At 45.3% G+C, this 27881-nt stretch overlaps 1 protein-coding gene across 1 annotated transcript in view; it reads left to right on the top strand.

Annotated features, from left to right (window-relative positions):
• The first annotated feature begins 9016 nt into the window (after positions 1-9016).
• Positions 9017-27881, top strand: part of MNS1 (meiosis specific nuclear structural 1) — a 46918-nt gene continuing 28053 nt past the window's right edge. Inside the window, exons 1-4 of the mRNA XM_089667994.1 lie at positions 9017-9132; positions 17408-17623; positions 22690-22817; positions 23546-23648. Of these exons, the coding sequence (XP_089524120.1) occupies positions 9127-9132; positions 17408-17623; positions 22690-22817; positions 23546-23648 (453 nt within the window). The 5' untranslated portion in view covers positions 9017-9126. The remainder of the gene's footprint in view (positions 9133-17407; positions 17624-22689; positions 22818-23545; positions 23649-27881) is intronic.

Below are 27881 nucleotides of genomic sequence, written 5' to 3'. Positions count from 1 at the left end.
AAATGAGGACAAAAGTAAAGGCGAAATCTAAGCGATTCCCATCGCCCGATACGTTTTACCACTGCCTAGTCCAAACCCCACCGGGCAGCCTCCGTGGCCGCCCCGATGCAAAAGGAATGCGATGCATAAAGGAATGCATTCAAACCAGCAGCCGACAGGCAATTGCCAAAAACAGACACAAATTGAAAACGGGACAAGGGAGACCCATCAGCATGCACAAAAAATGACCCAGACACCGCTGGATGGTGGGAGAGATAACCCCGAATCGCATGCACAAAGAAGAAGTCAGAATAGCAAAGAATCGCGCGCCAAGGCCCAACTGGTCCGTTTTCGACCGGCTGATGCACACCTCAACCCACTCCGCAGTGCATGAGACATCCTGCACTAAAACCCCTCCGAGAACCAATTTAGAAGGACTAATGAGCTCCCCAATCTGCAAGGCCCCCAAAAAGGCCACCGCAAAAGCCGCCTGAAATAAACTAACCTCATAAACAGAGGAACACAACCCCACAAACACTCAAACAGAGTAACCAATAATGCAAAAGAGACCAGACGGCGCGTATCCCTGCGCCAATGAGCCCTACGATAACCCTTAAGAGCCTGTCGGACCCAAAAGTCTTTTGTGCAGTCTTGATAGCCTTGCATTTTAAATGAAAAAGCCAAGCCAGCCAAACTGCGATCCATAACCGCCGCAGGCACACCCCGCTCAAAGTTGCTGGCAACAAAATAAACGAGCGTGAGCCATACCTTTGGCCCCCACGGATCAGGGCCAGCCTGTTGCAACAACTCCTGCCACTTAAGCCATACCTTTGAGTACGTGGACCATGTTGCTTCTCTCACCGAACGCCAGATCAATCCCACGACAACCCCAAAGCAATCTCCCACAAGGAACCCCGGGTCGCTCTGCAGCCGGTGCCAACTCTCGGAATCTGTCCCACTGAAAACGAGACAAAGTGTCAGCCATAGCATTATCAACCCCAGGAAGATGCACAGCATAGATAAAAACATTCAATTGAAGGCAACACCAAGTGGTGAAGCAAGCAAATTACTGGCTGCGCAGAAGCCAAGACACGATTAATGAACTGAACCACCCCTAGATTATCGCAGTTAAAGCAAGCGCTCCTCCCCCCAAACCTCTACTGCCAACACGATCGGAAAGAGCTCCAGCAAAACCAGACTTTGAAGAAAACCAGCCGACCGCCAAGAAGCCGGCCACGTAGCCGCACTCCAACGATCCCTGAATAAGGCCCCATAGCCCATGGAACCGGCCACTTCCATGAACAACTCCAAATCAAAATTGCTCACCGAGCTGGACATCCACAAGGACTGGCCGTTAAATGAATCCAAAAAACCATGCCAGACACATTAGTCCACCCTATGCTCCCAAGTCAGGCGAATTAAATGAGCAGGTGAGGTGACCCCCAACATCGTTGCCGACAACCGGCGGCAAAACACCCGACCCATCGGCATAATGCGACAAGCAAAATTCAGCTTTCCCAACAAAGATTGTAAGGCCCTAAGCTAGATCTTGTGCTTACTCAAGACCCCATGAATGCCAACCTGGAGGGCCAACAGCTTATCCTCAAGCAAACGACACTCCATAGCTCCAGAATCCAACACAATGCCCAGGAAAGTGATCACCGAGGCCGGGCCCTCTGTCTTCTTCATAGCCAGCGGAATCACGAAATGCTTGGCAATGTGTTGTAGAGTGGCCAGAAGAACGGCACAAACGTTTGAAGCGGGCAGTCCCACACATAGAAAATCATCCAAATAATGGATCACGGAATTCACTCCAGAATTATTCCGCACCACCCACTCCACAAAGGAGCTGATCGTCTCGAACAACATGCAGGTGGAACACCCCATGGGAAGGCACCGATCCACATAAAACACGACCTGCCAATGACAACCCAGCAAGCGAAAGCTGTCCAGATGAACCGGAAGCAGCCGGAAAGCCGATTCAATGTCAGATTTGGCCATGAGAGCACCCCGCCCATAAGTACAACACAGAACACGACTCGGGAGCGATGGCATCATTAACAGACCCCCCTTTAGGGAAGGAAAGATGATGAATCAGCCGAAACGCATTGGGCTCCTTTTTGGGTACCACCCCAAAGGGAGAGACAACCAGACCCGGCAGGGGCGCGTGCTGAAATGGATCACCCATGCCACTTCCTTACGCAACTTATTCAAAACTACCACTGGATGCTGCAACACCGATCGCAAATTCAGCGCCAACAGCAGAATTGAAGCCAAAGTACAAGGGATCCAAAAACCCTCAGAAAAACCAACATCCAGCAGCAAAGCAGCCTCCCGATCAGAATATCTATTTAGAAAAGGCCGCATCCTTTCCACCCTCACTGGCATAGTCCTACTTACCCGCAGGCTCACCGGCAGGGCCCCTACCGTGTTTGAAACAACGTGACAAGGAATGGGAGCCACCGCAACCGTAACATTCGTGTTTAAACTGGCAGGCCCAACCGAACTTACAGGATCCCTAGTTGCCCTGCCAACAGAAACCCCTGTGTTTTGTGGTCGATTGCCCCGGGGCAAACGAACTAGCTCCCACCGCCCCTGAAAAAATGGACTAGCAGCCCGCGCCAGAGTCATAAGCCTTATCCAAAGGCCAAGGTCCTTGTGGCCCCACCTCAAAGACGGGCGGACGGCCCTGCACTGCCAAAACTGTTCTTCGTAATGGAGCCAGGCAGCGCCCCCGTAAATCATATGCGCTTCGTTAATAGCGTTGAGATAACAAAAGAGCACCGAGTAATGCTCCGGAATCTTCTCACCTATTACACTGGCCATAATCCCAAACGCCTGCAACCAGTTTGAGAAGGTGCACAGGAACGTGAATATTTCTACATACTCATCTCTCCAAATCTTCTCCCAGACATCAGGCTGCAAGTGCGCACCTAACGGGCCCTCAAAACAGGTCCTCAGGCGGACCGGCTCCAAAAGCCCAACCCCCATAACTGCGGACTGGCCGCCCATCGCAGACCCAGCAGCACCAGTCTCCACGGGAGCAAACACCCCACCTGACCCAGCACGCGACGGAGAAACCCCCCCAAACCCCAAGTCACACCGAGGCCTTGCTCCGGTCCCCCAACTGATTCCCCACCACTAGGAGAGGTCCACATGGAAACAGGCCCGGAACGGTCCCCACTGCCCCGCTCAAGTCCCGCAAGCTGGAAAGAAAAACACACAAGCCAGCATCTGTCCCTGAAGGGGCTCCTCTTCACTGCCATCCATGCATAGGCTCCTGCTGCACCAGAGGGGCTGCCGGCCGCAGGAGGGTACAGTCCAGTGGCCACAGCAGAACGTCTCCCACGCAGGACCTCCTCCCTGACAGGCACCTCGTCAGGGGAGGAGTCTGAATCATCCTGATCAGTCCGTCGAGCTCCGCCATAGACGGGGATTCCTCCCAAACACACCACCAGCAGAGGCAGGAGAGTACCCTGCTGGCGAGTACCCTGCTGGCGGGCCCGGAGGGTCCCTGACTGGACTCCCATGTTGGCGCCAAGCTCCGGGGGTGGGTTCTGGACTATAGTGGGTTCTGATCTCCCGCCCCCCTGCCCCAAGCCCTGGTCCCCCAGTAGAACAGAGACTTGGCCCTGCAGCCAAGCAGTGCCCCTAGAAGCAGCTGCCTCCTGCAGCTGGGACAGCAAACAGTCCAGATCTGACATCTTCCAAGCAGAGACCCCTGCCACCACTGGTTTTCACACAAAGGGGGGCCGTGAAGTTTCCCCTTCAGCTGCAACTCCTGCACTGGATCGTCCAACCCCCCACCACTCCCAAAAATGCCGAAGACCCCACCCCACACTACCCATTACCAATCAGGTGACCTACATGTTTTACGACCATCCCATCTTAACTTAACCCTTTTCTGTCTTTCCTACCCCTCTTCACCTAGTAATGTCTGCCCTCCGTTATTCTTCTATTTTTTCTCTTTTCGCTACAGGCACCATTTTAGGAGCCTATTCAGCACTAAGTCGGCAGAGGCCAAATTTGGAGTGGCCAGCCATCCTCCCCAAACCTTGTCATACTTAGAGGAGCTGCCCCTGTGTTAATATGTCGATGTCTCATACCTTAACATTGTGCCCATGTGCTCAATCCACATCTGTGGTGTAGGGGGAGACTGGGAGGTCCAGTGTAATAATGAAAGCCTATGGGCCTGAAAAAGAGCAGGACCAAAAATGTGCGTGGTGGCCCCATCTGGAGGGAGAGAAAGACCACCAGAATTGACCAGGTGTAGCACTATCCCCTTAAGGTTTGCTTAGTAATTTTTGAGTTCCCTGTCAATCTGGACCTCCTGTTGCAGACCCACCCTCTGTTGACACCACCGTACTCTTGTGATCACAATAAACCATGATTGTCAAATGGACTCACACACAAGGCAGTATAAACTAATGTGAAGTTTATATTGGCACTGAATATAACTTGGTCAAAAAGAACAGAATAACATGGGAATATGCAGCAAAGATAATCACTTTTGTCAATTTTAAATAAAAGTAACAGCATGTGCAGTGAAATACCCATAAGTGGTAGCAGGCCTGCTTTGAGAAGTAATCCAATGCCTCCAATCTGAGGAGACTATTGAATCCCCAGTGAGCAAGAACAACTATCAACTGGTAAGATCACTGTGGGTCCTCAGAACTAGACAGCAGGGATTAAATGTGAAATGAAGAGAGCTCTCATTTATAATTGATCAATGTCCCTTTAAGAATACTATAGAGTCTTCTGTGTGCTCCTTGGGGCCAAGTTGGTATGAAATTGGATCAAGGTGTAGATAATAGTTCCTGTAACACATAAATTATGAGGAGGAAAGAAAGAATGTAACACTTTTCCTTTTGCTGGTGGTAAATTAGTGCAGGGTTCCATTTAAAGCACTGGACAAAAGACAGACTTGAAGTGGTGGAGGGTAACAACTGGCATAAGTGTCTATGAACAAGGGCAACTCTCTCTCCAAATTTCAAAGACCAAAGGCAACAGTAGTAGGAATCCCGATCTGCTGAAAAAGGAAACTTGTCTCAGTTAGCACTGCTGTATTCTGGCCTACAACTGTATGTCCTGTGGTCATCTTGGATGATGAGACTATAATGCAGATGTATTCCAACAGAGGCGGCTGGGGGAACTAGGCCACAACCTGGGCAACTATATGTAATATTCACAACCATGTCAGTGTTCTCTTAGTTAGTGGATACTTTGGACTCTCTCACCCAATTGTTGTGGTCTGGCAGATGATAGCGATCCGTCTTCTCCGGCAGATGAGCTCGCTGGACAGCTATCAGTAGGCTCTATCTGCTCCTTCTCCTTCTCCAACTCTGGCTCTACAGCCTAGTTCAACACTTCCTCCTCTCTCAGCCTTTCCCCTCACTCTCCTGGCCAGTCTCACGGGCTTTAATATTTATACAGTATGTGCCCGCCCAAACGCTACCTCCCTTGGGAAATGCGGTCCCCGGGCATCCTGCACACCACACCATTCAACTCCTGCTGTTCAGCATACAAGTTCCAGAGGGCTGTTCTGAAAAATGTGAATGACCCTGAATGGCAGGCCAACGCCATATAGTGTCCATTTTAAAGTACTGCATCTAACACCATTTCAATGGGTTACATAAGCAAAGGGAACACTGACACTAGCTCCACATTGTACATGTTACTGTAGCACTACCCCCTTAGGAGTTGCTGTTGATTTGGGTCCCCTTATAGTCCTGCACTGCCAAGCAATCTGCATTCTCCACACAAGCTTGCATCCAGAGTCAGAAATCAGTCTTTGAGCTTTTGTTATGTTGTTTTATGGAGGGGATTTTGAACTGGGATAGGGTAAGGGGGGTTTAGGATGCCCTAGAGAACCGATAACTGATGACAAACTTTCTGGAACTATTCACAGGTTTCTGTTCCACAACACAGTCTCTGTTGGAGAGCTAGCCAGCATCTTCTTGATGTACCACCCCAGACCCTAGATGAAACTCTTCTCTTCACCCAGCAATCTGAAGATTTCCCTGAGCAGGGGATATGGCTCCTGTCCCTTTAAATAGGTGATCAGTCACTAGCTGGGGGGATAATCTGGTTTCCCACCAGAGTGCTCCTTCCCCTAACCACCCAGGGGGTACAGGTGTACTTACTCAGATCCTCTCCTGTACCGCTTGTGGGTTGGCTGCTGCTACCAGGCCTATCAGCTGGGTTGCTCCTTCCCTGCTATACAGGTGGTCTTTGCTCAGGGGGCCAGTGAATTCCAAATTTTCCTCCTTTCCAGCTCCAGGTTCACAAGCAGGCTCCATCCCACTAGGCCTCCTGGCAGCCTTCATCCTCACAGCCTCATATCTACCTCTAGACTCTCCACACTCCTTCCTCTCCTGCTACTGAGCAGGCTCCAACAATTTTAAGGGAGTCCCAGTCACTTGCCAAGCCAGCCTTCTGTTGGGGATTGGCTGAGATCCCTCAAGAGTGCATCTAACCACTCCTTAGATCCACCCACTGCCTACAAGGCCTTTTCCAAAAGCTTCAGAGCAGGGGGAAATTCCAGAGGGGTTGGCCTGCAGAGCCTCTCAGCCCTGACCACAATTTGACCCCTCTGGCTGTTACAGCTGAGCTGCTATTCAGTTCCTGTCCAGTAGGATATAGCTCCCCCCTAGCTAAACTAGGAGGGCGCTACATTACTATAAGTTGCAGCCTAGTTCCTCCAGCCGCTATTGTTTGACCACACTCAACACAGCCTTATCATCTGCACTGATAGCAGGACAACCATTCTGCAGGCCAAACCACAATTAAGTCGCCACCATCATCAACTGACCCATTTAAAGAGACCTTTTCCTAATGTGCCAATAGTCTTGCAGTCTAGAGAGGAGTTGCCCTGTGTCAACGATCACTTCTGCCAGCTTATCATTTTATTGCTTTAGATCTATTAGTGACCAGTACTTTAAAGGTACATTACACCAGTCAATTGCTGCTTTCAGGGGGAGTGCTGTTCTTTCCTTTTTTTATTGCATTGTTCTTCAGAGAACCATTATTTACACTTCCTTTCATTGTGCACCAACTGGGCCCCATCAAGTGCACAGAAGACTCTTCAAGAGAACATTGGTTGTTTTGGGGTAAAGAGCTCTTTTCTTTTTTCAGGCTACCTCCCTGCCATCAGGTTCCTGAGGGCCCGAAGTGAGCTAGTCTACCTGTTTGATAGTTCTCACTGCTCACTGGGGACTGTAAAGCCACCTCAGGTTGAAGGTATTGGGTTAGTTTCTGAAAAGCAGGCCTGCTAACACTAATTGAGACTCTGTGATAAGTATTGTTTTTTTTCTTGTTGCCCTCCAGAGGATTTTCCTGACCATTCCATATTTTGTGTTACGGTGCTGCGTTACTTAACTGACAATTGTGTGGTCATGTAACGCTGCACCCAAATGAAATTTTTTCCCACAAATAGAGCTTTCATTGGTATTTGATCACCTCTGCATTTTTTATTTTTTGTGCTATAATCAAAAAAAGACCAATGATTTTGAAAAAAAAACTATATTTTTTACTTTTTGCTATAAAACATATCCAATAAAAATATTTTAAAAATCAGATTTTGTCATAAATTTTGGCCAAAATGTATTCTTCTACATGTCTTTGCTAAAAAAAAAACTCAATGCATGGAAATTAATTGGTTTACGTGAAAGTTATAGCGTCTACAAATGGCAGTATAGATAATGGAATTTTAATTTTTCTTTTACTAGTAATGGAGGCGATCAGTGACTTATAGCGGGACTGCGGTGGGCATTCTGACACTGGGGGGAACTAACTAACTGCCACTGACATCCCCAGTGACATTAATACAGTGATCAGTGCTAATCAAGAAACTGTACTAATGACACTGGGCAGGAAGAGGTTAACATCTGGGGCGATCAAAGGGTTAACTGTGTGCTGTGTGTGTTTCACATTATGTGCTGTGTGCTGTTTTACAACGGAGACTTGCTGCTTTGTATTTCTCTGCTGTGCAGAGAAATACAAAAGCAGCATGTCCTTGATGAAAGGAGAGAGACCTGTGTTGTTTACATACAGGGCTCTCCCCTGTCAGCTTTCCCCGATGATCACAGAGTGTTGGCGGGAAACTGCCAGCCAGGACCCGGTGATTGTCATCTCTAGCTGCCAATGGTGGCGCAGGTAAGGCAGCTTGTGCGCACCCCCTACCCGGAAATGTCAAATCATGTATATAGATAATTTTGCGCAGGCCTGCTGCCCTATAGCAGTACTTCTAATATAGGGGGCGGGCAAGATGTTGAAGCTGATACAAGTAACAACTGACTGCACATGCCTATCCTGTTTATGCAGTGTAACCAAGTCTCATTGAAGTTCGCTATAAACTTCATAACAGTTTACTCCAATCCATGTGTGAGTTTACTTTCTGGTAGTGATTTATTCAATTAGGTGTGCCTGAGGGGCTGACGATGTTCTTGGAATCGAGGACCAGAACAGTAAACCCAAATCGCCAAGCAGCTCCTTGGGGGGTAGCGCTACATTCTCAATGAACTACCATGGTGCTGTGAGCAGTGTGGTAGTTCATTGATTCTCCCTGTTAGTATAACTGCTTACCCGTACATCCTGTACGACAAACAGATATACTGACGGGTCTGCAGGAGACCTGCATGGCCCCAGCGAACTGCTGATCTCTGCTAAGCTTTCCAGGCTCCTGCAACAAAATATAATTAATGCACATTTTTTTACCTGTACAAAAAGTGTGTTTTTTTTCTGTTTACACTGCAATTTACTGTAGGGAAACTTAACCAACATTGTGTGGCACGAATTTAAAGAAATACATATAGACGGGCTACATATATACAGCCCCATTCTGGGAGGATGGCTCATGCTTTATGTTATAACTAGTAAGTGATTTCATTTATTCCACACACTGGAAGTATCGCCTTCTGTATGCAGACACTGTGATTTTATGACCATGAAAACCAAAAAGATGGCCGCACCCGTGTAGCGACCATCCAGTCTGCATAGGTGTACTGGGATGGGCGCGGCGAGTGCGGTCACATGGGGGACTGTGGGCGGGAAGGTGCTGGACACATCCTTGGTAACCTGGTTACCGGAGTAACGCGGGCAAACAGGATCGGTATAGAGGATCAGAGGAATCGCGGGGTCTGCGGAGCCATGATGGTAAAGAAGACGACAGCCAGACTTGTGGTGTATTTGTGGCTCTCTCTGCAGCAGCTGAGTTCTTCCCTCCCGCCGGATTATAGCTGCTGCAGGGAGAGACACAAACAGGGCATCGTTCTGGAAGTGCCCCCTTTCCTCTGTGTGCCCCGATCTTCCCCTGTGTGCCCGGCCCCCTCCCCTCTGTGTGCCCCGATTTCCTGCTGTTACCACAGCTGGATCTAGGATCTGGGTCCTGCACCTTACAACAGGCAATGCAGAGCCGTGATGGCTTCTGTACGGAGGACAAGCAGGGCCCTGACAGGGGATTTGGGACGTCCAGCACTGAATGTGAGAGCTGTGAATGTGGAGTGCTGGGTGCAGGAGGGAATAGGATGGATAGGAAGGAAGGAGGGTGCAAAGGGGTATGGGGGGGGGGCATATTCTTGGTGCAGAGGGTACTACCCACCACCGCCATACACCCCGCACTCCTCTCCCTACACATACTACCCACCGCCGCCATACACCCCGCACTCCTCTCCCTACACATACTACCCACCGCCGCCATACACCCCGCACTCCTCTCCCTACACATACTACCCACCGCCGCCACCGCCATACACCCCGCACTCCTCTCCCTTCACATACTACTCACCGCCGCCATACACTCCGCTCTCCTCTCCCTTCACATACTACCCACCGCCGCCATACATTCCGCACTCCTCTCCCTTCACATACTACTCACCGCCGCAATACACTCTGCACTCCTCTCCCTACACATACTACCCACCCCCATACACTCCGCACTCCTCTCCCTACACATACTACCCACCGCTGCCATACACTCTGCACTCCTCTCCCTACACATACCCACCGCACTCCTCCCTTCACATGCTACCCACCGCCGCCATGCACCCCGCACTCCTCTCCCTTCACATACCCACTGCCGCCATACACTCCGCACTCCGATCCCTACACATAGTACCCACCTCCGCCATACACCCCGCACTCCTCTCCCTACAGATACTACCCACCGCCGCCATACACCCCGCACTCCTCTCCCTTCACATACTACCCACTGCCGCCATACACTCCGCACTCCAATCCCTACACATAGTACCCACCTCCGCCATACACCCCGCACTCCTGTCCCTACACATACTACCCACCTCCGCCATACACCCCGCACTCCTGTCCCTACACATACTACCCACCTCCGCCATACACCCCGCACTCCTGTCCCTACACATACTACCCACCTCCGCCATACACCCCGCACTCCTCTCCCTACACATACTACCCACCGCCGCCATACACCCCGCACTCCTCTCCCTACACATACTACCCACCGCCGCCATACACCCCGCACTCCTCTCCCTTCACATACTACCCACCGCACTCCTCTCCCTTTGCATGCTACCCACCGCTGCCATACACCCCGCACTCCTCTCCCTTCACATACTACCCACCGCACTCCTCTCCCTTCACATACTACCCACCGCCGCCATACACTCCGCACTCCTCTCCCTACACATACTACCCACTGCCGCCATACACTCTGCACTCCTCTCCCTACACATACCCACCGCACTCCTCTCCCTTCGCATGCTACCCACCGCCGCCATACACCCCGCATTCCTCTCCCTGGTAGATTTCCCATCACTTCCTGTCCTGGAGACGCCATGGGAAGTCAGTGCAAATTTCCACCAGAAAATTCAATATATTTCAACAGTGTCCTGTGCTTAACAACAAGCAGAACATGTACTACTTTTTTTCTAACACAACGCATGTAAACACAAAACGCATAAATGCACAAGTCAAACCAGTCAGTTAATTGTGAAGCTGAAAAAAAGTATTGAAAAGCATTTTAAAATGCAGTGCAGCATGCAAATGCATGTCAGCGCATGTGCATTTGCATGCCGTGTGAATTGACCTTTAGGCTGCATTCACACTTTGTGATATTGAATTGTGGGCAGAATTGCTGTGATTCTGCCTGTCATTCCAAATCACTGCAGTCCTGGCAAAGTGCAACACGCGTGTTTAGGTGCCATTCATTTTTAATGGCGCCTCAAACACAAACATGGTGTGTGATGCTTGTGGCCCAAAAAGGAGTTCCTTGAGGCGACAAGCGGTGCACGATGTGGTTTGCAGTGATTGCGTTTTGAGGTGCCATTAAAAATGAATGGCAGATAAACACACATGTTGCGTTTTGCCACGATTGCAGTGTATTTTGGGATCACGGGGAGAATTGCGGTGTATCTGTCTGCAATTCAAAATCATGAAGTGTGAATGCAGCCTAATAGCTCATTTAGGCTTTGATCACACTTGCAACTTGTGGGGTAGGTGTGGGGGGGGGATGCAGTGAAAACACATGGTTTAGCTCTGTTTTTACTGCCCCAAACCACTTTCCCTGGGTGGTAATCATATGTCCAGGGGTTTAAGTGGTTATGCCAGGATGATGCCTGCAGCTACCTCATCCCAGTATCAAACTTTACTGCTGATAATGCTGTTTTCTGTAGAAGTGGCTATGCAGTCACTCGATTACTTCTTCAGGCGGTGGAAGGGGGTGCCCCCACCTCCACTGCTGCTGCCTTTCCCGGGCTCTCCCAGGGGGCAAAAAAAGGTTTTAATAAAATGTATATTTAAAAAAATTTAAAGCACCCCCTGTCCCTCCAAGCTCACACACAAATGTGAACGCATACGTAAGTCCCGCTCGCATATGTAAATGGTGATCATACCACAAATGCGAGATGTTGTCTCGAATGTCAAAGCAATAATTCAACCACCAGACCTCCTGTGTAACTCTAAACCGATAACCAGTAAAGGCTTTTAAAACGTCACCTCTGGAGATTCGTTACCATTCCATGAGCGTGCACAATTTAAAAGCGTGACATGATAGGTATCCATTTACTTGGCTTAACGTCATCTTTTATATTTTACCAAACAATTGGATATTATAGTGGGGTTTATTTACTAAAGGCAAATACAGGTGAAACTCAAATTTGAATATCGTGCAAAAGTTCATTTATTTCAGTAATGCAACTTAAAGGTGAAACTAATATATGAGATAGACTCATTACATGCAAAGCAAGATAGTTCAAGCCGTGATTTGTCAGAATTGTGATGATTATGGCTTACAGCTCATGAAAACCCCAAATCCACAATCTCAGAAAATGAGAATATTGTGAAAAGGTGCAATATTCTCGGCTCAAAGTGTCCCACTCTAATCAGCTAATTAAGCCATAACACCTGCAAAGGGTTCCTGAGCCTTTAAATGGTCTCTCAGTCTGGTTCAGTAGGAATCACAATCATGGGAAAGACTGCTGACCTGACAGTTGTGCAGAAAATCATCATTGACACCCTCCATAAGGAGGGAAAGCCTCAAAAGGTAATTGCAAAAGAAGGTGATGTTCCCAAAGTGCTGTATCAAAGCACATTAATAGAAAGTTATGTGGAAGGGAAAAGTGTGGAAGAAAAAGGTGCACAAGCAGCAGGGATGACCGCAGCCTGGAGAGGATTGTCAGGAAAAGGCCATTCAAAAGTGTTGGGGACTTTCACAAGGAGTTGACTGAGGCTGGAGTCAGTGCATCAAGAGCCACCACACACACAGATGGATCCTGGACATGGGCTTCAAATGTCGTTTTCCTCTTGTCAAGCCACTCCTGAACAACAAACAACGTCAGAAGCATCTTACCTGGACTAAAGAAAAACAGACCTGTTCTGTTGCTCAGTGGTCCAAAGTCCTTTTTTTTTGATGAGAGCAACTTTTGCATCTCATTTGGAAACCAAGGACCCAGAGTATGGAGGAAGAATGGAGAGGCACACACTGCAAGATGCTTGAAGTCCAGTGTGAAGTTTCCACAGTCTTTGTTGATTTGGGGAGCCATGTCATCTGTTGGTGTTGGTCCACTGTGCTTCATTAAGTCCAGGGTCAACGCAGCCGCCTACCAGGAGCTTTTGTAGCACTTCATGCTTCCTTCTGCAGACAAGCTTTATGGGGATGCTGACTTCATTTTCCAGCAGGACTTGGCACCTGCCCACACTGCCAAAAGCACCAAAACCTGGTTCAATGACCGTAGGATTACTGTGCTTGATTGGCCAGCAAACTCGCCTGACCTGAACCCCATAGAGAATCTATGGGGCATTGCCAAGAGAAAAATGAGAGACATGAGACCGAACAATGCAGAAGAGCTGAAGGCCGTTATTGAAGCATCCTGGTCTTCCATAACACCTCAGCAGTGCCACAGGCTGATAGCTTCCATGCCACGCCGCATTGAGGCAGTAATTGCTGCAAAAGGAGCCCAAACCAAGTACTGAGTACATATGCATGCTTATACTTTTCAGAGGTCCGATATTGTTCTATGTACAATCCTTGTTTTATTGATTGCATGTAATATTCTCATTTTCTGAGATTGTGGATTTGGGGTTTTCATGAGCTGTAAGCCATAATCATCACAATTATGACAAATCACAGCTTGAACTATCTTGCTTTGCATGTAATGAGTCTATCTCATATATTAGTTTCAACTTTTAAGTTGCATTACTGAAATAAATGAACTTTTGCTCGATATTCTAATTCTTCAAGTTTCACCTGTATACTGTGCACTGCAAGTGCAGTTGCTCCAGAGCTTAGTAATGAAGTAAAGCTTCTCTTTGAAAAGAATACCCAATCACATGCAAGGAAAATAAAAAAAACTGAATTTTTGCTTGCACATGATTAGATGATGGAAATCAGCAGCGCTGCCTTTCATTTCAGAGCTTCTCCTCAGACAGAGCAACTGCATTTGCAGTACACAGACTATTTACCTTTAATGAATTTTAATGCAAAAAACACAATGGGGTTGATTTACTAAAGTGTTTTTTTTTGTTATACAAAAAATTTGCGTTTGAAAAACTGCTGCGCAAATGCTATGTGACATAAAAAATTGCAACACCCACTAATTTATTCTCTAGGACCTCTGCATAACTAGACCCCGGATGTCTCCTTAAGCAGAACCTGTCACCTAAAATTCATCTCATCAAAGTTAAGAAAAAAAAATGTTTTAATTGTAAAAAATAAAAGTTACACCCAAACATATAAAATCCCCCACCAAAAAAAGGTTGGAAGCCTCTCCACTTGCACATTTATGCACATACAAATGTAAACGCACGATTCGGGGACGCCTATGCATGAAACCGTTGATTGTGATATACATGTTAAATATCACCACGCACGCCGGAGCAGGAGCAATATTTCTAGCACCAGACCTCCTCCATAATGCTAAACTGATTACCTATGGGGGACTTTTAAAGTGTTTACTATAGAAAATATAAGGTACCAGCGGTGGACTGACCATTTGAGCACTCGGGCACTGCCCGAGGGCCCGGGGTCAGTAGGGGGCCCCATGAAATGCCCCTGGTACCTTTTATAGGCTTTTTTGGGTGTGCTTTGAGTGTGGGCAAGGACAAAGGGGCCCCATGATCCCCTATTGCCCGGGGGCCCCATGAGTTGTCAGTCCACCCCTGTAAGGTACTGAGGTTTTTTGCTATTTCAACACACACACATATTTAAGGTTGGACATGTTGGGTATCTATTTACCCGGCGCAAGCTCATCTTTTATATTTTACCAAAAATGGGTAATTTATTGCATTTGTGTGCCATAAAATTAACTTTAGTGTATTTTTTACTGAAATTTTGTTTCCTAGACCTTTGCTGCAATACCATGTGGCATAAACAATTGGGACTATCACTATTTTATTCTCCAGGGTTTCTGCTTTCAGAAAATCCATCATGTTTTGGGGTTTATGCAATCTTCAGGCCTAAAACCATTTTTTAAACGTGCAAAGAAAACACAAAAACAGCTCTGGCAGCGGAAGCGTTTAAACAATGATGAATCTCAGTAGGCGGCAGGGCATGGCATCATCGCCCTTCTTTTCAGAGGGTGATCATGCCATGCCCCACTGCCTTGATTTTCAGAAGGTATTTGATAGGCAGTTGAGAGGCGATGTGTCTCCACCTCACTGCCTTTTTTAACCCTGTAAGTCTTGCACCCCTGTGTCACACCTGCATGCAAGGTGTCTGTCTCTGTATGCTGTGTAGCAGAGCGGCATATTTGCCACCACTATCCCCTTCCCACCTGTAACTGGTTGTTGAGGACGCTGTCACCTTCACAACCAATAGGCTTCTAGCAACCTGTGATGCTGACAGTGAGTGAAGCCTGAGGATGATTCATGGACAATAGTCCCCCATCAGGTTTGCTGTCTCCATGTGAATGACAGCAGGCAGTGGGTGGATTCCATTGGCTATGGATCTGTCTGCTGTCAATCACAAGGAGGAGGAGCAAATCTGATGGGGACTTATTCAGGCCACACATGGGTTGAATTCCCTCCTCACTGGCCTGCCGCGCCACAGGCTATCCCCGCTTCAGTCGATCCTGAATATGGCAGCCAGACTCATCCACCTTACCAACCGCTCCGTTTCCGCCACCCCCCTCTGCCAATCCCTCCACTGGCTTCCGATTGCCCAACGGATCAAATTCAAAATCCTAACACTGACGTACAAAGCTGTCCATCATACTGTCCCAAACTACATCACCGACCTAATATTCAAGTACCGCCCAACACACACTCTCCGCTCCTCACAAGACCTCCTTCTCTCTAGTTCCCTGGTCTCCTCCTCCCATGCCCGCCTCCAGGACTTCTCCAGGGCGTCACCCATACTATGGAACTCCCTACCCCAATCCATCAGACTATCACCTACTCTCCTCTCCTTTAGGCGCACCCTGAAAACCCATCTCTTCAGGGAAGCCTACCCCACCCCCTGCTAATTCCCGACCTCCTCCTCTCTTCCTACCACTCCATCCCCCACAGCTATTTCCTCCTGTACCACTATCCCCTCCCTCCTAGATGGTAAGCTTCAAGGAGCAGGGCCCTCGAACCCCTCGTGTATCGCATTGTATTGGTATTCTACTGTCGCATGTTCTGTCTCCCATTGTAATGTACAGCGCTGAGCGAACTGTTGGCGCTTTATAAACACTATATAATAATAATAATTCTGAACAAATTTGCTTTAGAAAATCAGACATTTCCTGCATTTTGTAATCCAATGATGCCACCATTGATTTCGAAATTCGACCAACCAAGCCTTTAATATCAACTCATGTTGCTACAGGAAAGAATTTTCGTGGCCAATAATTTTCTTTTCTTTCCAGGTCACAGCTCATGCTCATTTCTTTTTTCAATTACATTTCTCACACAATTCTCCCATCGTTGATTAGAAATTTGTACGTTTTTTTTCCAAAAAATTTGCAACATGCCCAATCACTCAAATTGGATGGTCACTTGAAAATCGTCCGTTGCTGTGGCCAACTAATGGTGTAAAATTCCAACAAAAATTCTTAGTAAAGATTTTCGAAAGAAAATTCTTTCAAAATTCGACCCATGTATGGTCAGCTTTATGCAAGCCATACATGGTTCAAATTCCAAACGATTTTCATACAAAAATCGGACCTAAGAATAATCGGCCGATGTTAGCTCTGTTAGTGAGGCAATGACATCGGACGATTTTTGGTGGTTCCTCCCCATTTCGTTTATCAGGCATGCTGGAAAATTTGTGAAAAAAATACAGATTTTTTAAATCATTGGTGGCACCATCAGATTACAAAACGAACAGTGTTTCAATTTTCCGATGAAAAATCGTTCGGAATTTGAACCATGTATGGCCTGCATAAGTGTGTGTACATCCCCATCAGGCCTTCCACACCCAGCTGCAAAGTTCATGTCTGTGTGATGGCTGCAGCAAAGGGAGTGCTGTAGGGACACCCTAGTCTTGGTATGCCTCTGCACATGGTGCTTGCCCCAGATTCATGTACCTTTTCTAACAGGTACTTGAATCTGTCGCACACACCAGCATTTGTTACATGGAGGCAAAAGGAAATACTAAAGAGCGTCATAGATACTCTTTATGACTTCCCCTGACTGTACTGTATCTATAGAGAAACAGTATTGTCCCCGAAGGACAGCAAGTATATTAGGACTACAGAATACTTACCCCTCTCCATTTCTGCATAACATAGGGAGGAAGTATTCTGTTGTCCATAGAATCAGCAGGGAATAATGGTAACCGATAACAGTGCAGCAGAGGGTACTTCTTCCCTATGTCACTAGATTTCTGGCAGGATCAACAGATTTGGCACATATGGTATATTTTTAACAGACCTAAAGTTAGATCATTCGAGAAGATCATTGATGGGGTTTACACTTTATCTCCTCCTTAGCATTCTCTTGGTGAATTTTGGTGAATTTTGATCTTTTTGATTAGGTTTCAAAGAGGGGAATGACGTACAGTCAGAGGGAAAAGCAGATAGCTGAAGCTCGACGTCATGAATTTATTCGGGAAGACCAGATAAAAAGACTGAGCCAAGAGCAGCAGCTGGAAGCATGTCTAAAAAGTGAGGAGCGTGTGGAGAAGAAACGCTATCTTAGAAGACTGCAAGATGAAGAACAGGAGAGACAAATGGAGGATGCCATTCAGCAAGTAAGAATCTGCTGACCTTTTATTTCATACTTGGATAACCATGTGGCTTAGGATTGTGATTGGATGGAATCTGTATTCTTTTTGTTTACAATTAGTAAGATCTAAAAAGCATTACATTTATTCTAGGTTTTGTGACTTAAATCGGAACTTCACACTCTCAAGCAACATTGACTATTTTTAATCCTTCTGTTGCTAGCATTAGTAAATAGATAGAAAATTATATCATAACAAACTTTTTTTTTTCTCTTTTTTTTTTTTATTTTTTTTTAATTTCTTCAGTTACTTCCTGGTTTCCAGGCCTAGGCAAATGATGGCATGCAACCCAAGAGTCTTCAGGAGAGGAGGAGGGGCTGTCTCGGCAAAGTACACCCTCCTATCTTTATTCCTGAGCTAAGGGCGAATGGATTCCAGGAAGTAAATGCTACATGAATCATCTGCCCTTACTCAAGATGGCCATGGTCAGAAATGCTAGGGCGTGTTTTTCAAAGTGTTTTCTCAGCAAAATAAAGAATAGAGACATGGATGGATGAGTGAGTTTGCTTTGAATATTAAAACTGAATTATCCCTTTTGCTGCCAGGTCCACCCAATTGCTTCCACACACCCCCTAGTAACAGCGCAAAAAGTCATCACATATGGGACTTTTTGTCTCCCTTGTGATGAAGAAAAAAAAAAAGTTAACCGCTTTCCCGCCACCCTATAGTAGATATATTGCTACAGGGCGGCAGGGGTGCGCAAAATCACGTATATGCGTGATTTTGCATTTCCGGGTATGGGGCGTGCCCTACCCGCGCTGCTGCTCGTGGCCTCGGCTGTCAATCACTGGGTCCCAGCTGGTGGTTATTCGCTGACACCCAGGGATCGAGGAGCTTTACCGATGGAGGGAGAGAACTGTATGTAAACAATACAGTTCTCAGCCCTGTCAGCTCCTGCACAGTGAAGCACACACGCACATAGCACACACTTAACTCTTTGATCACCCCTTCCTTCCCAGTGCCTTTGGTACAGTGTCAGTGCTTTTTATTAGCACTGATCACTGTATTGGTGTCAGTGGGGATGTCAGTGACACCAAGTCAGTTTCCCCCCAGTGTCAGAATGCCCGCAGCAGTCCTGCTATAAGTTGCAGATCGCCACCATTATTAGTAAAAGTTAAAAACAATCCCAGTATATATACCGCCATTTGTAAATGCTATAACTTTCATGTAAACCAATTAATTCACACATATTGGGATTTTTTTTAGCAAAGACATGGAGCAGAATACATTTTGGCCTAAATTTATGATGAAATTTTGTTTTTTTAAAAAAATGTTTAATAGCAAAAAGTCAAAAATATTGTTTTTTTTTTCTCAAAATCGTTGGTCTTTTTTTTTTTTTTTTTACAGCACAAAAAAATAAACTGCACAGGTGATCAAATACCATAGAAATAAAGCTGTATTTGTGGGGAAAAAATGACCTAAATTTAATTTGGGTGCATCCTTGCATGACCGCGTAATTGTCAGTTAAACGAACGCAGTGTTGTAATGCAAAAAAAAGGCCTGGTCAGGAAAGGGGGGTAAATCCTCTGGAGGGCAAGTGGTTAAGCAAAAAAATACGCATGTATGAACGTAAACTCATGTGTCGGGGGCACCTACATGTGAAAACATTGATTGAGATACACGTTACATATCACCGCGCACGCCAGAGTGAGAGCAATATTTCTAGCACAAGACCTCATTCGTAACACTAAACTGATGACCTATAGGGCACTTTGAAGCGTCGCCTATAGAAAATATAGGGTACTAAAGTTCATTGCCATTTCACAGATGGTTTGACATGTTTGGTATCTGTTTACTCGGTGCAACCTCGTCTTTTATATTTTACAAAAAAAGGGGGCATTTGTGCCCCCTACAATTCACTTTTGTGTGTTTTTTTTTATTTTTTTATTTTCTAAATTTTTTTGCATTTCCTAGACCTTTGTGGTAATATGGTGTGCAAAACAAGGCTCTGGCAGCAATAGGGTTAAATAGCATTTTTGGTTTGTGGGGCTCAGATGCAGTGTAGTTCTGCTTTAAAGTGATATTAAACCATCAGTTTTTAATCACTTTCAGCAGGTGATATAATCACATACAGAGTATGCAGCTTCTGTATCATTTAATCCTTGCCTATTTTTCTGTGTAAACTGGTGCCATGCACCCTGCCCCAGGTTTCCTGTTCCAGGGTGGCTCCTTTATCTTGCAGTGTGTTGTGGAGTCACCCTTGCATGCATGGCATTAATAGAAATACCAAGCGATGTTTAGAATGGCAAGACACTCCTGATTCTCCCTCCTCTTCCCACCCATCCCTTTTTCAAGTTAAGATCTAATTCAGACTGCACTGTACACTTTTAACTATTTTCTATGAAGACAGAAGGTTCAGTTAAGCAGCAGAGCAAGTTTGGGGGTATGAATTTTAACAGGGAAGGCTAGGGAAAGGATGGGGTATTCTCAATAATAAATACTATATAATAATAATTATTATACAGCATTTATATAGCGCCAACAGTTTGCGCAGCACTTTACAATGTGAGGGCAAGCAGTACTGTTACAATATGATTGAATACAGGAGGAATCAGATAAATAGTGTTGCGCTGCTCTGTGACAATCAAAATCAATACACAAAATGAAATGTAAAATACATATACACAAAAATAATCACAGTTCCATATATCAAAAAGAGTAGGTGAATTAAAAAAAAAAAAAAAATATAACAAAATAACAGTCGTTTGTAATTTACACTCCCATCTTGCCTGTGAAAGTGCTCCACCAATATTCACGTGCTTCACCAAACTTTAAAAGTGTACCACCACCAGAACAAGTAGCCGCTCACCTGAACTAATGGACCTATATAAATATACAGGTCTTAGGGCTCGTTCACACTAGGCTGTTTTGCCAACGCTTGCCAAACGCCCCTATAGCGTTTGGCAAGCGTTGGTCCGGCGTTTGCGGAGCGTTTTTTAACGCTCCGCAAACACCGCATGCGCGGTTTAGCGGCGGTTGCTAGGCGTTTGCCGGGCGTTAATAACGCCCCACAAACGCCTATAATGCAGTTTGAGTGGTGTTACCGCTCCGCAAACGCCCCGCAACCGCACCGCAAACGCCGGCCGGGCGTTTGCGGAGCGGCACCATAGACGAGAATAGGAGGCTTCAAAGCCTCTTGACTCGTCCAGAGGCGTCCGTTTTGCCGCGACGCGACGCAAACGCTCCCGTTAGAACAGCACCATGTGCTGTAATGTGCAGAATTGGCAGAGGCGTTTGGGAAGCGGTAAAAACGCTTCCCAAACGCCTCTCTGCCGCCTGCACACAAGGCTAGTGTGAACGTAGCCTTAAAAGCATGACTGTCGAACAGCAGCATGTATCTCCCAGACAGGACTGCAGGTGGCAGCAGGTCCCTTTTAGATCTCCTTAGATAATGGCAGCTGATTCACTTGAAGGCTAGGTTCACATATGTGCAAGTGGTGCCACTGAGGATCCGCACGAAAATCCGTGCAGCCGCCCCACCCGCACAGAGAAATGCGGACGCGTGGGCGGGTGCCATTAGTTCTAACGGCACGCCGCTCTCACTGGAAAACGCAACTGTACTGGGAACCAAGGTTCCCGTGCGGGCTGTGTTTTCGGAAGAGGTGCAGGGACTTCTTCCATGTGTGTCACGGACATGGGAGTCCATTCAAATAAATAGGCTCTCATGCGCATGCAAAACGCGGCCCGCATGGCTGCATATATGTGAACTGGGGCTTAATTCACGGGACTCACAATCTCCATCACCACAAATAAGAATAGGAAGTTGGGGTATTCTATATATGAAGGAGCCGGCGGTCAAATTGCGAGTCATAAAATGGTTCACCCAAGTTTATGTAATGTAAAATTTTGCCATTTTCATCAGTTAGTTTATTGCCATCTGTGACCTTGTTGAGATGATTTCACCTCACTTTGTGTCAGGACATTTGTAGAAATATGAAAAAAATAGTTAGGGCCTCTCAATTTTTTTTTTTTTGTTTGTCTGTTTGCTTGATGACACAAGGACAGGAAGATATTTATATTTAGTAAGATACCAGCACTAGGAACTAGCCAGGAACTGTTGCAGTGCCAGCAGTGAGTAGAGGTATAACCTCCTCAGTGAGCTTCTTTGGTTTCATTGTCCATTCAGCATGTTGGGGGGGGTGTTTTGACAAAGCTGATGCTGCAGTGGAGGGTTAAGATCTAGCTGTACTGTCTGTAAGGGATTCCTGGATCACAATACAGTTTTTGTAAATACGAAAATGCTTCCCATATTTTGTACTTCATTTGTGAATTTAGCTGATTTGACTAAAGTCCAGTTTTAAAGTGAAAACATTTTGTCCAATTTTTGGATCTTGATAAGCTTCCAGTATGTAAATTGGCTGATAATCTAATGTCATTAGGGCCCATTCACATTGAACAGACAGATGTTGCACAGGTAAGCTGCAGCAGTTTAGACTAACAGCTGTCTGCTCCAGTTGCAGTGAGCCGGCAGTAGGAGGCGGTATGGTGCTCAATTCAGCTCATCACACAGCTCACTTTTTTTTTGTACTAATGTTATTTGAACTGTACAAAAGTGACACTTCATTCTTGTCGCTATACACCAGCTTGATGCTCTGTACTTCTGTTCAGTGGCATGCAATCCTATCCAGTGCGCTGTAATAAAATATAGCATTCCTGCATTTTATCGCAGATCACTGCAGCAAAGTTCTTGGCTGTGTTTCTGTTTGAATAGGGCACATAGAAAACAATTGTTTTCTGTGTCCCATCAGTGACTAGCGTTTTACAGTGTGGTAGAATGCACTAGCACAAAGAGCATTTTGTGTGCCAATTACTGGGAGGTGGATTGTGTCTGCTTCCACCGTAGACAGCTGAGACATGCCATTTTTTTTTTTCTTTTTTCTCAATTTTCAACAAATGTTCAGTTGTCAGATTTGTTGGCAAAAATGAATGTCTTTACACTTTCTGTAGTGTAAAGTTGTGAATAATATGTCCAAGTTACTTTGCAAAATGAAATGTATACATCATTTCACAATGTATTTCTATTTTAAATATAGACAGAGGAAACCAAAAGACTTAAGGAATTACAGTTGGAACAAGAAGAAAGAATGGCTAAGGAACTGGCTAGGATCAACCAAGAAAAGCTGAAAGATGAAAAACTAAGGCAACAGATACGTGAGAACAGGTAGTTCATTGAATTAAAGGCAAACCATTTTATTCTCTACTTCTAGAAGTGTTTTTTTTTTTTTTCTTGAGTTGAGTAGCAATTCCAGTCCTTTTTGAACCTTTGCTACTGCCTTCCTCTTCCCGATTGGCTGCAATTTTCAGCTCTGAACATAACGCCAGGCGTTGCTGTATACATAGCAGCTGCAGATGTCAAGAAAGAACTGTCTGACATGTTTATCAACACCGTTCATATAAACTTCCATCTGTGGATGCTTTTTTTTTTTTTTTTTTTTTTTTTTTTTTTAAATATATCTATTTCATGTATAAATAAATTAACAATGCCTTGTACCATAATCATAAATTTGTCTCATTTTTAAATGGGACAAGTTATAAAAAGTATATTTTTATTCTACAGTAACACTATTTTAAATGAACACTTGCAAAAAAAGTGCCTTTTTTGAGTTTTGTTACTTTGTTTTTTTTTAGAATTAAATAAAAATATTTGCAAGACAATATCGCAAAGGAAAGCCTTGTTTGTCGGTTAGAAAAACAATTTATGTATTACTTTGTTATCCAAAGTTGTTGTAGAATACACAGGCCCATAGCAGAAATCTAAAAACCTCTGTCTTCCATAGGGGTATACAGGTGGGAGAGAGGGATAGTGGTTAAAAAACCTGCTTAAGCATAAGAATTGCATTTTGTATGCCTACACTTATCTTGTTCATAATGACTGTACTGTTTTCCCAGCCTGGAGCTCCGAGAATTAGAGCAAAAGCTGAAGTCTGCCTATTTAACTAGGGAGCGGGCTGCACAAATAGCAGAAAAAGAGGTCTTCAGATATGAGAAAATGGTATGTTTTTTTTGTTTTGTTTTTTGCTTTTTTTTTTACCTTTTGATAAGAACAACACTAATCTATGATTGGCTATTTAAAAGACATTACTCTTACTTTTTGCTTTTTGTTAGTTATTCTAGAAAGTCATTAATTCCAAAGATTAAGTCTGGGAACCCAGAGGTTGTGTTCATAAGAGCAGCACTGCTGGTTTAAAATTGAACTCCAGACAGATTTAAACAAAAATGCTTGCAAAAGAGTCCTGCATTTTGATGGGGTTGAGATTGTTAAAATAAGTGCAGTAAAATCATGTTAGGGTGCCTGCTCTACAGCCTTACTTTTACTTTACATATAATCTCCTGTTCACTTTAAAGATTTTCCTGTCCTGTTCACTTTGAAGATTACCTTTGTCTCCTAGATTGCTAAGAGAAAAACATTATACTTCGTACAAAACAAATGTTGTCCAATTTTATTAAATCCAAAGATAATGAAATCAAAGAAAAACATTTTAGTACAGTGTGCAAGTAAAGACTAGAAGCAGACAGTACATAGAAATGTATATACAGTGCACAGACTATATGTAACACTATAATACAAAGTTAGACATATTTCTGGATCAACATATCCAATGTACTTGTACATTTTTTTCCTGGCAATTTTTATCAGCTTATCAAAAGAAGGACGTTTTTCCTTCTGGTGGTCCTGAATGCTACATTTATCTTTTGACCCTTGACATAATATTACAGAGCAGCTCAGTCTGATCAACACTATATTTTGCCTTCAGCTGTAAATTTCTCAGTGGAGTAGAAATGGCTGCTACCAGTGAAAGAACCTAGCTAAAGGCAAACACAGAAGAAATCAATTCAGCCACTGCTAAACTAGTAAAAAGCCCTTTGTGAAGCACTTGTTGCACAATGGCAATGCTTCCAGCCTTTAGTGAGTGTGGTGGTGCAGAGGCTTGCCCATACCTGAAGAATAACCTGAACATATGTACTGTTCCTACACAGAACTGTAAGCGGCCCTGTAAAAATACATGAAGCATGTATCAAGAAAAAAAAAAAACATGTTTTATACATATCTGCAATGCATGCACATTCCTCAGCATTGCCTCCCATGCTGCAAGTACAAAGAAAAATAACTTGATGTGCCAGAAAAATACTGTGCTCCTACCATCCTCATTGATCTGACAACCATGTATTTTTTTGCTCTGAATACCAAAGCGCATGTTGTCAGCCCTCCCCATTTAATTTATGATGGATTACCAAGAATATAGGTCTCCTCTCAACTTTATGATCCCTCCTACTGCACTGGCAGAGAACACAGGAGGTTCTCTGCTCATGAGATTCCTGCAAAATCAATGGGTATTCTTTGCACCTATTTAACCAACATAATGTAACGCTTTCAATTGTATATTCAGCAGATCAAAATGGAGCGAAGAAGAAAAGTTCATTGTTTAGGATTTAAATACACTTTAAGCATACATGTGAATTAATGAACCCATGTGGATGTTTATATTTTTTTTTCTTCTCATCCATTGAGGGACTCAGGAATTCAGATACTATTGGACTATACTGTCACGTACAGGAGGATTGGACACTGGAAAAAAAATTTTTGGCCTAGAAGGATAGACATCTTTTCTTCAGCTGTGCTGAGAAAAGTCAAAAAAATTTTGCTAGCCTTTATTTATTTATTGGATTCTTCTTTTATTAACGTCTATTACCTTCAAACAGGATTTGTCACTACATACCTGCTCGAGCTGGTCTCTATTTAGGCACTTTGCCTTTTGTGCCATAGTCTGTTGAACACTGCACATTGTAGGGCAATCCCGTAATGTGACTATCATGTGCTGAGTTCTGCTTATGGCGCTTTACAAACATCACAAGCTGGTAAAAGGTAGCCATAGAGTGTTTTCAGGGTGAGAGCCGTAGCAGTTCCTCTGCACTTGCCTTGTTTACGAAGGCTCATTCTGTTGAGAAGGCTGATCAAGCTAAGCTCTGGGAGGTACTTCAGTATGTATGACCGCTGGGCACCTTTTCAGATTTCCTGCTACTGTTTGTTCAATTGCGGAGAGAGTTAAAGCTGAGGGACTGAGTTCTTGCCATTCAGTGTAGAGAAAGCAACAGTCCACTGCTGCTCTTGTTTTGCAAAGCACCTCATAGAACTCTAGTTTCCATTCTGTTCCTGCTACCTGCCTACAGTAACCTGGTCTACTCCAGCCGTCTATCCCTCATCAGCTGCCTGGCTTTATGAGTACCTAAAGCCTTACCTCACACTTTGGTCCTAGATGCATCACCTCCATGTGGGTACAACATGTTTGTACACAATGGGGGGAGTCCTGCTGCTATGGTGACCAAAACTTTGCAAACAGCTTACAGGGCATCCACATTGTGTTCTCTGAAAGCACCATCTCTGTCATCTGGAATACAGTGAGATGAGGCTGAATCCCCTACCCTGACATCAGGGACCTCTACTGCAGTCACTGAAGATATTGTGGCCAAATACACCCAATCTCTCGCAGGTACTGATTGCCGAGGCTCGGAGCATGAACCAACACTGTTCTCTGCAGAGTCTTTGTCTGCCATTTATGAGGTTAGGACAGGCTGGGCCACCGGTCGCTGTGACCACCTCTGACTCACATCCAAAGTTCCAACAATTTATCTGCGAAGAGACTGTTTATGAAGCACTGCAGTTTTTTGCTTTCACCTCAGAATTACAAGGGATTGTTTAGCCTCTTATTGATGCAGTACACAAAGACCTTTTCATTACACCCGCTATTCAGGGTATATCTTTGTGCGGACAGGAAGCACTGTGAAGAGTCCTTGGCCTCACCAGAGGGTGTGTTGGATGTTCCCCTTTTTTGTTAAATGATAGTCTATATCGGGAATTCCAAGGAAGGACAATTTGAACTCCTGCCTCAATGAAGGAGGTAGTCCCATATTTCCCCCATTCTAGGCCCTTTAAAAAGCCTTCTGCTTGAAGGTGTGCTCCCACTTCTAAAAGTGGGGGACTGAGTCTGAACCCTGGCAGGTCCTTGGATTATGTTGCATTCCGGTGCAGAGAGCACCCTGTTAGGATCACAGACTAATCCCTTGCTTCTGGTGCCCACTCCATCTGTTTCCTCTTATCTCCCCTGTGCTATTGGACACATTAATGTACCTTTCACATGAGTTTCACCCACTTCTTACTCCTGTCCATGTGTCAACCCGGTCTCTGGAGCTGTGTCCCATGCAGGCCAAAACTACCTCTCAGGGAAATCCCCTGTCCTTGGGACATATAAAACCTTTAATGGTACATGGTATCCCTCAGTGTTTCTGTTCTCCAAAGGGACCCCTGACCTATTAGTTTGACTGGGACCAGTTCTGACTGTTCTCTGTCAGGATAAGAATCTGGATCCTTATTGTTGCTCATGCACACCTGATACTACTGGGAGCATTGATTCTTGCCTAGTGCCTTTTCCTGGCATCCCCACTGTGGGACACTCAGACAACCTTCTGTTTAAAGGGAGTCAGCTTTCTTGATCTTTGAGGTCAGCATCTCCTCAAACAGCCTAACACCTGGATGGATCTGGCTTCATCAGGTTTCAGCACTGGAAGCTGTCTGATACCTGTGGGTGACCCTCCTTTTAGGGTTGTCTGTCTGTTTCAGTCCCCTTCTCTGCTCTTCCCAGACTTTTTCTTGTGCAGTCTAATGGCTTTGTCTGTATAGACTAAGCAGTCCCTGGTGTGATCACACAGCATCTCTCGGAAGCTGGAATTGATGCCTCTCCCCATATTGGGCAGTTACCCCTATTGGAGAACTATCATCCATGGCGCTATTATATGGCCTTCCAGAAGAAGTGGTTCCTTCTGTATTGTGGAATCTTTACCTGGGAAAGTCTCCTGGTTTATACTCCATTTGACACCATCAAGGTGTTGCTGTGCCTTTTACCACCAAGAAAGTGAGTGTGAATAGAAGCTATTTAGGCGACAAGAGAGGTAGTTAGGTTCCTGAGCTGGATGATACCATGATTCTGAGCCTCGCTTGTACTCATTCCCTTAGAGCGGAACTAAACCCATCAATTTAAGTTTGCCAGATCAGTTATAGTTAAGGCATACTGTGAATGACATTTGCTTCTTCAGGTGGCCGCTGGGCTGTAAGCGGTCCCCAGCTCTCATTTTTTGGCATGTTAGCGGATGTTGCTGTTTAGGCCACCCCTCAGTTGGACTACTTCCTGACATTATCCCATTTCCTATCTCCTTCAGTGGACGAGAAAGA

Source organism: Staurois parvus, unplaced genomic scaffold (genome assembly GCF_062004578.1).
Source record: "Staurois parvus isolate SC_StPar_1 unplaced genomic scaffold, SC_StPar_1.0 ptg000054l, whole genome shotgun sequence".
Taxonomy (NCBI): Eukaryota; Metazoa; Chordata; class Amphibia; order Anura; family Ranidae; genus Staurois; species Staurois parvus.
This window is presented reverse-complemented; position numbering and strand designations above follow the sequence as displayed.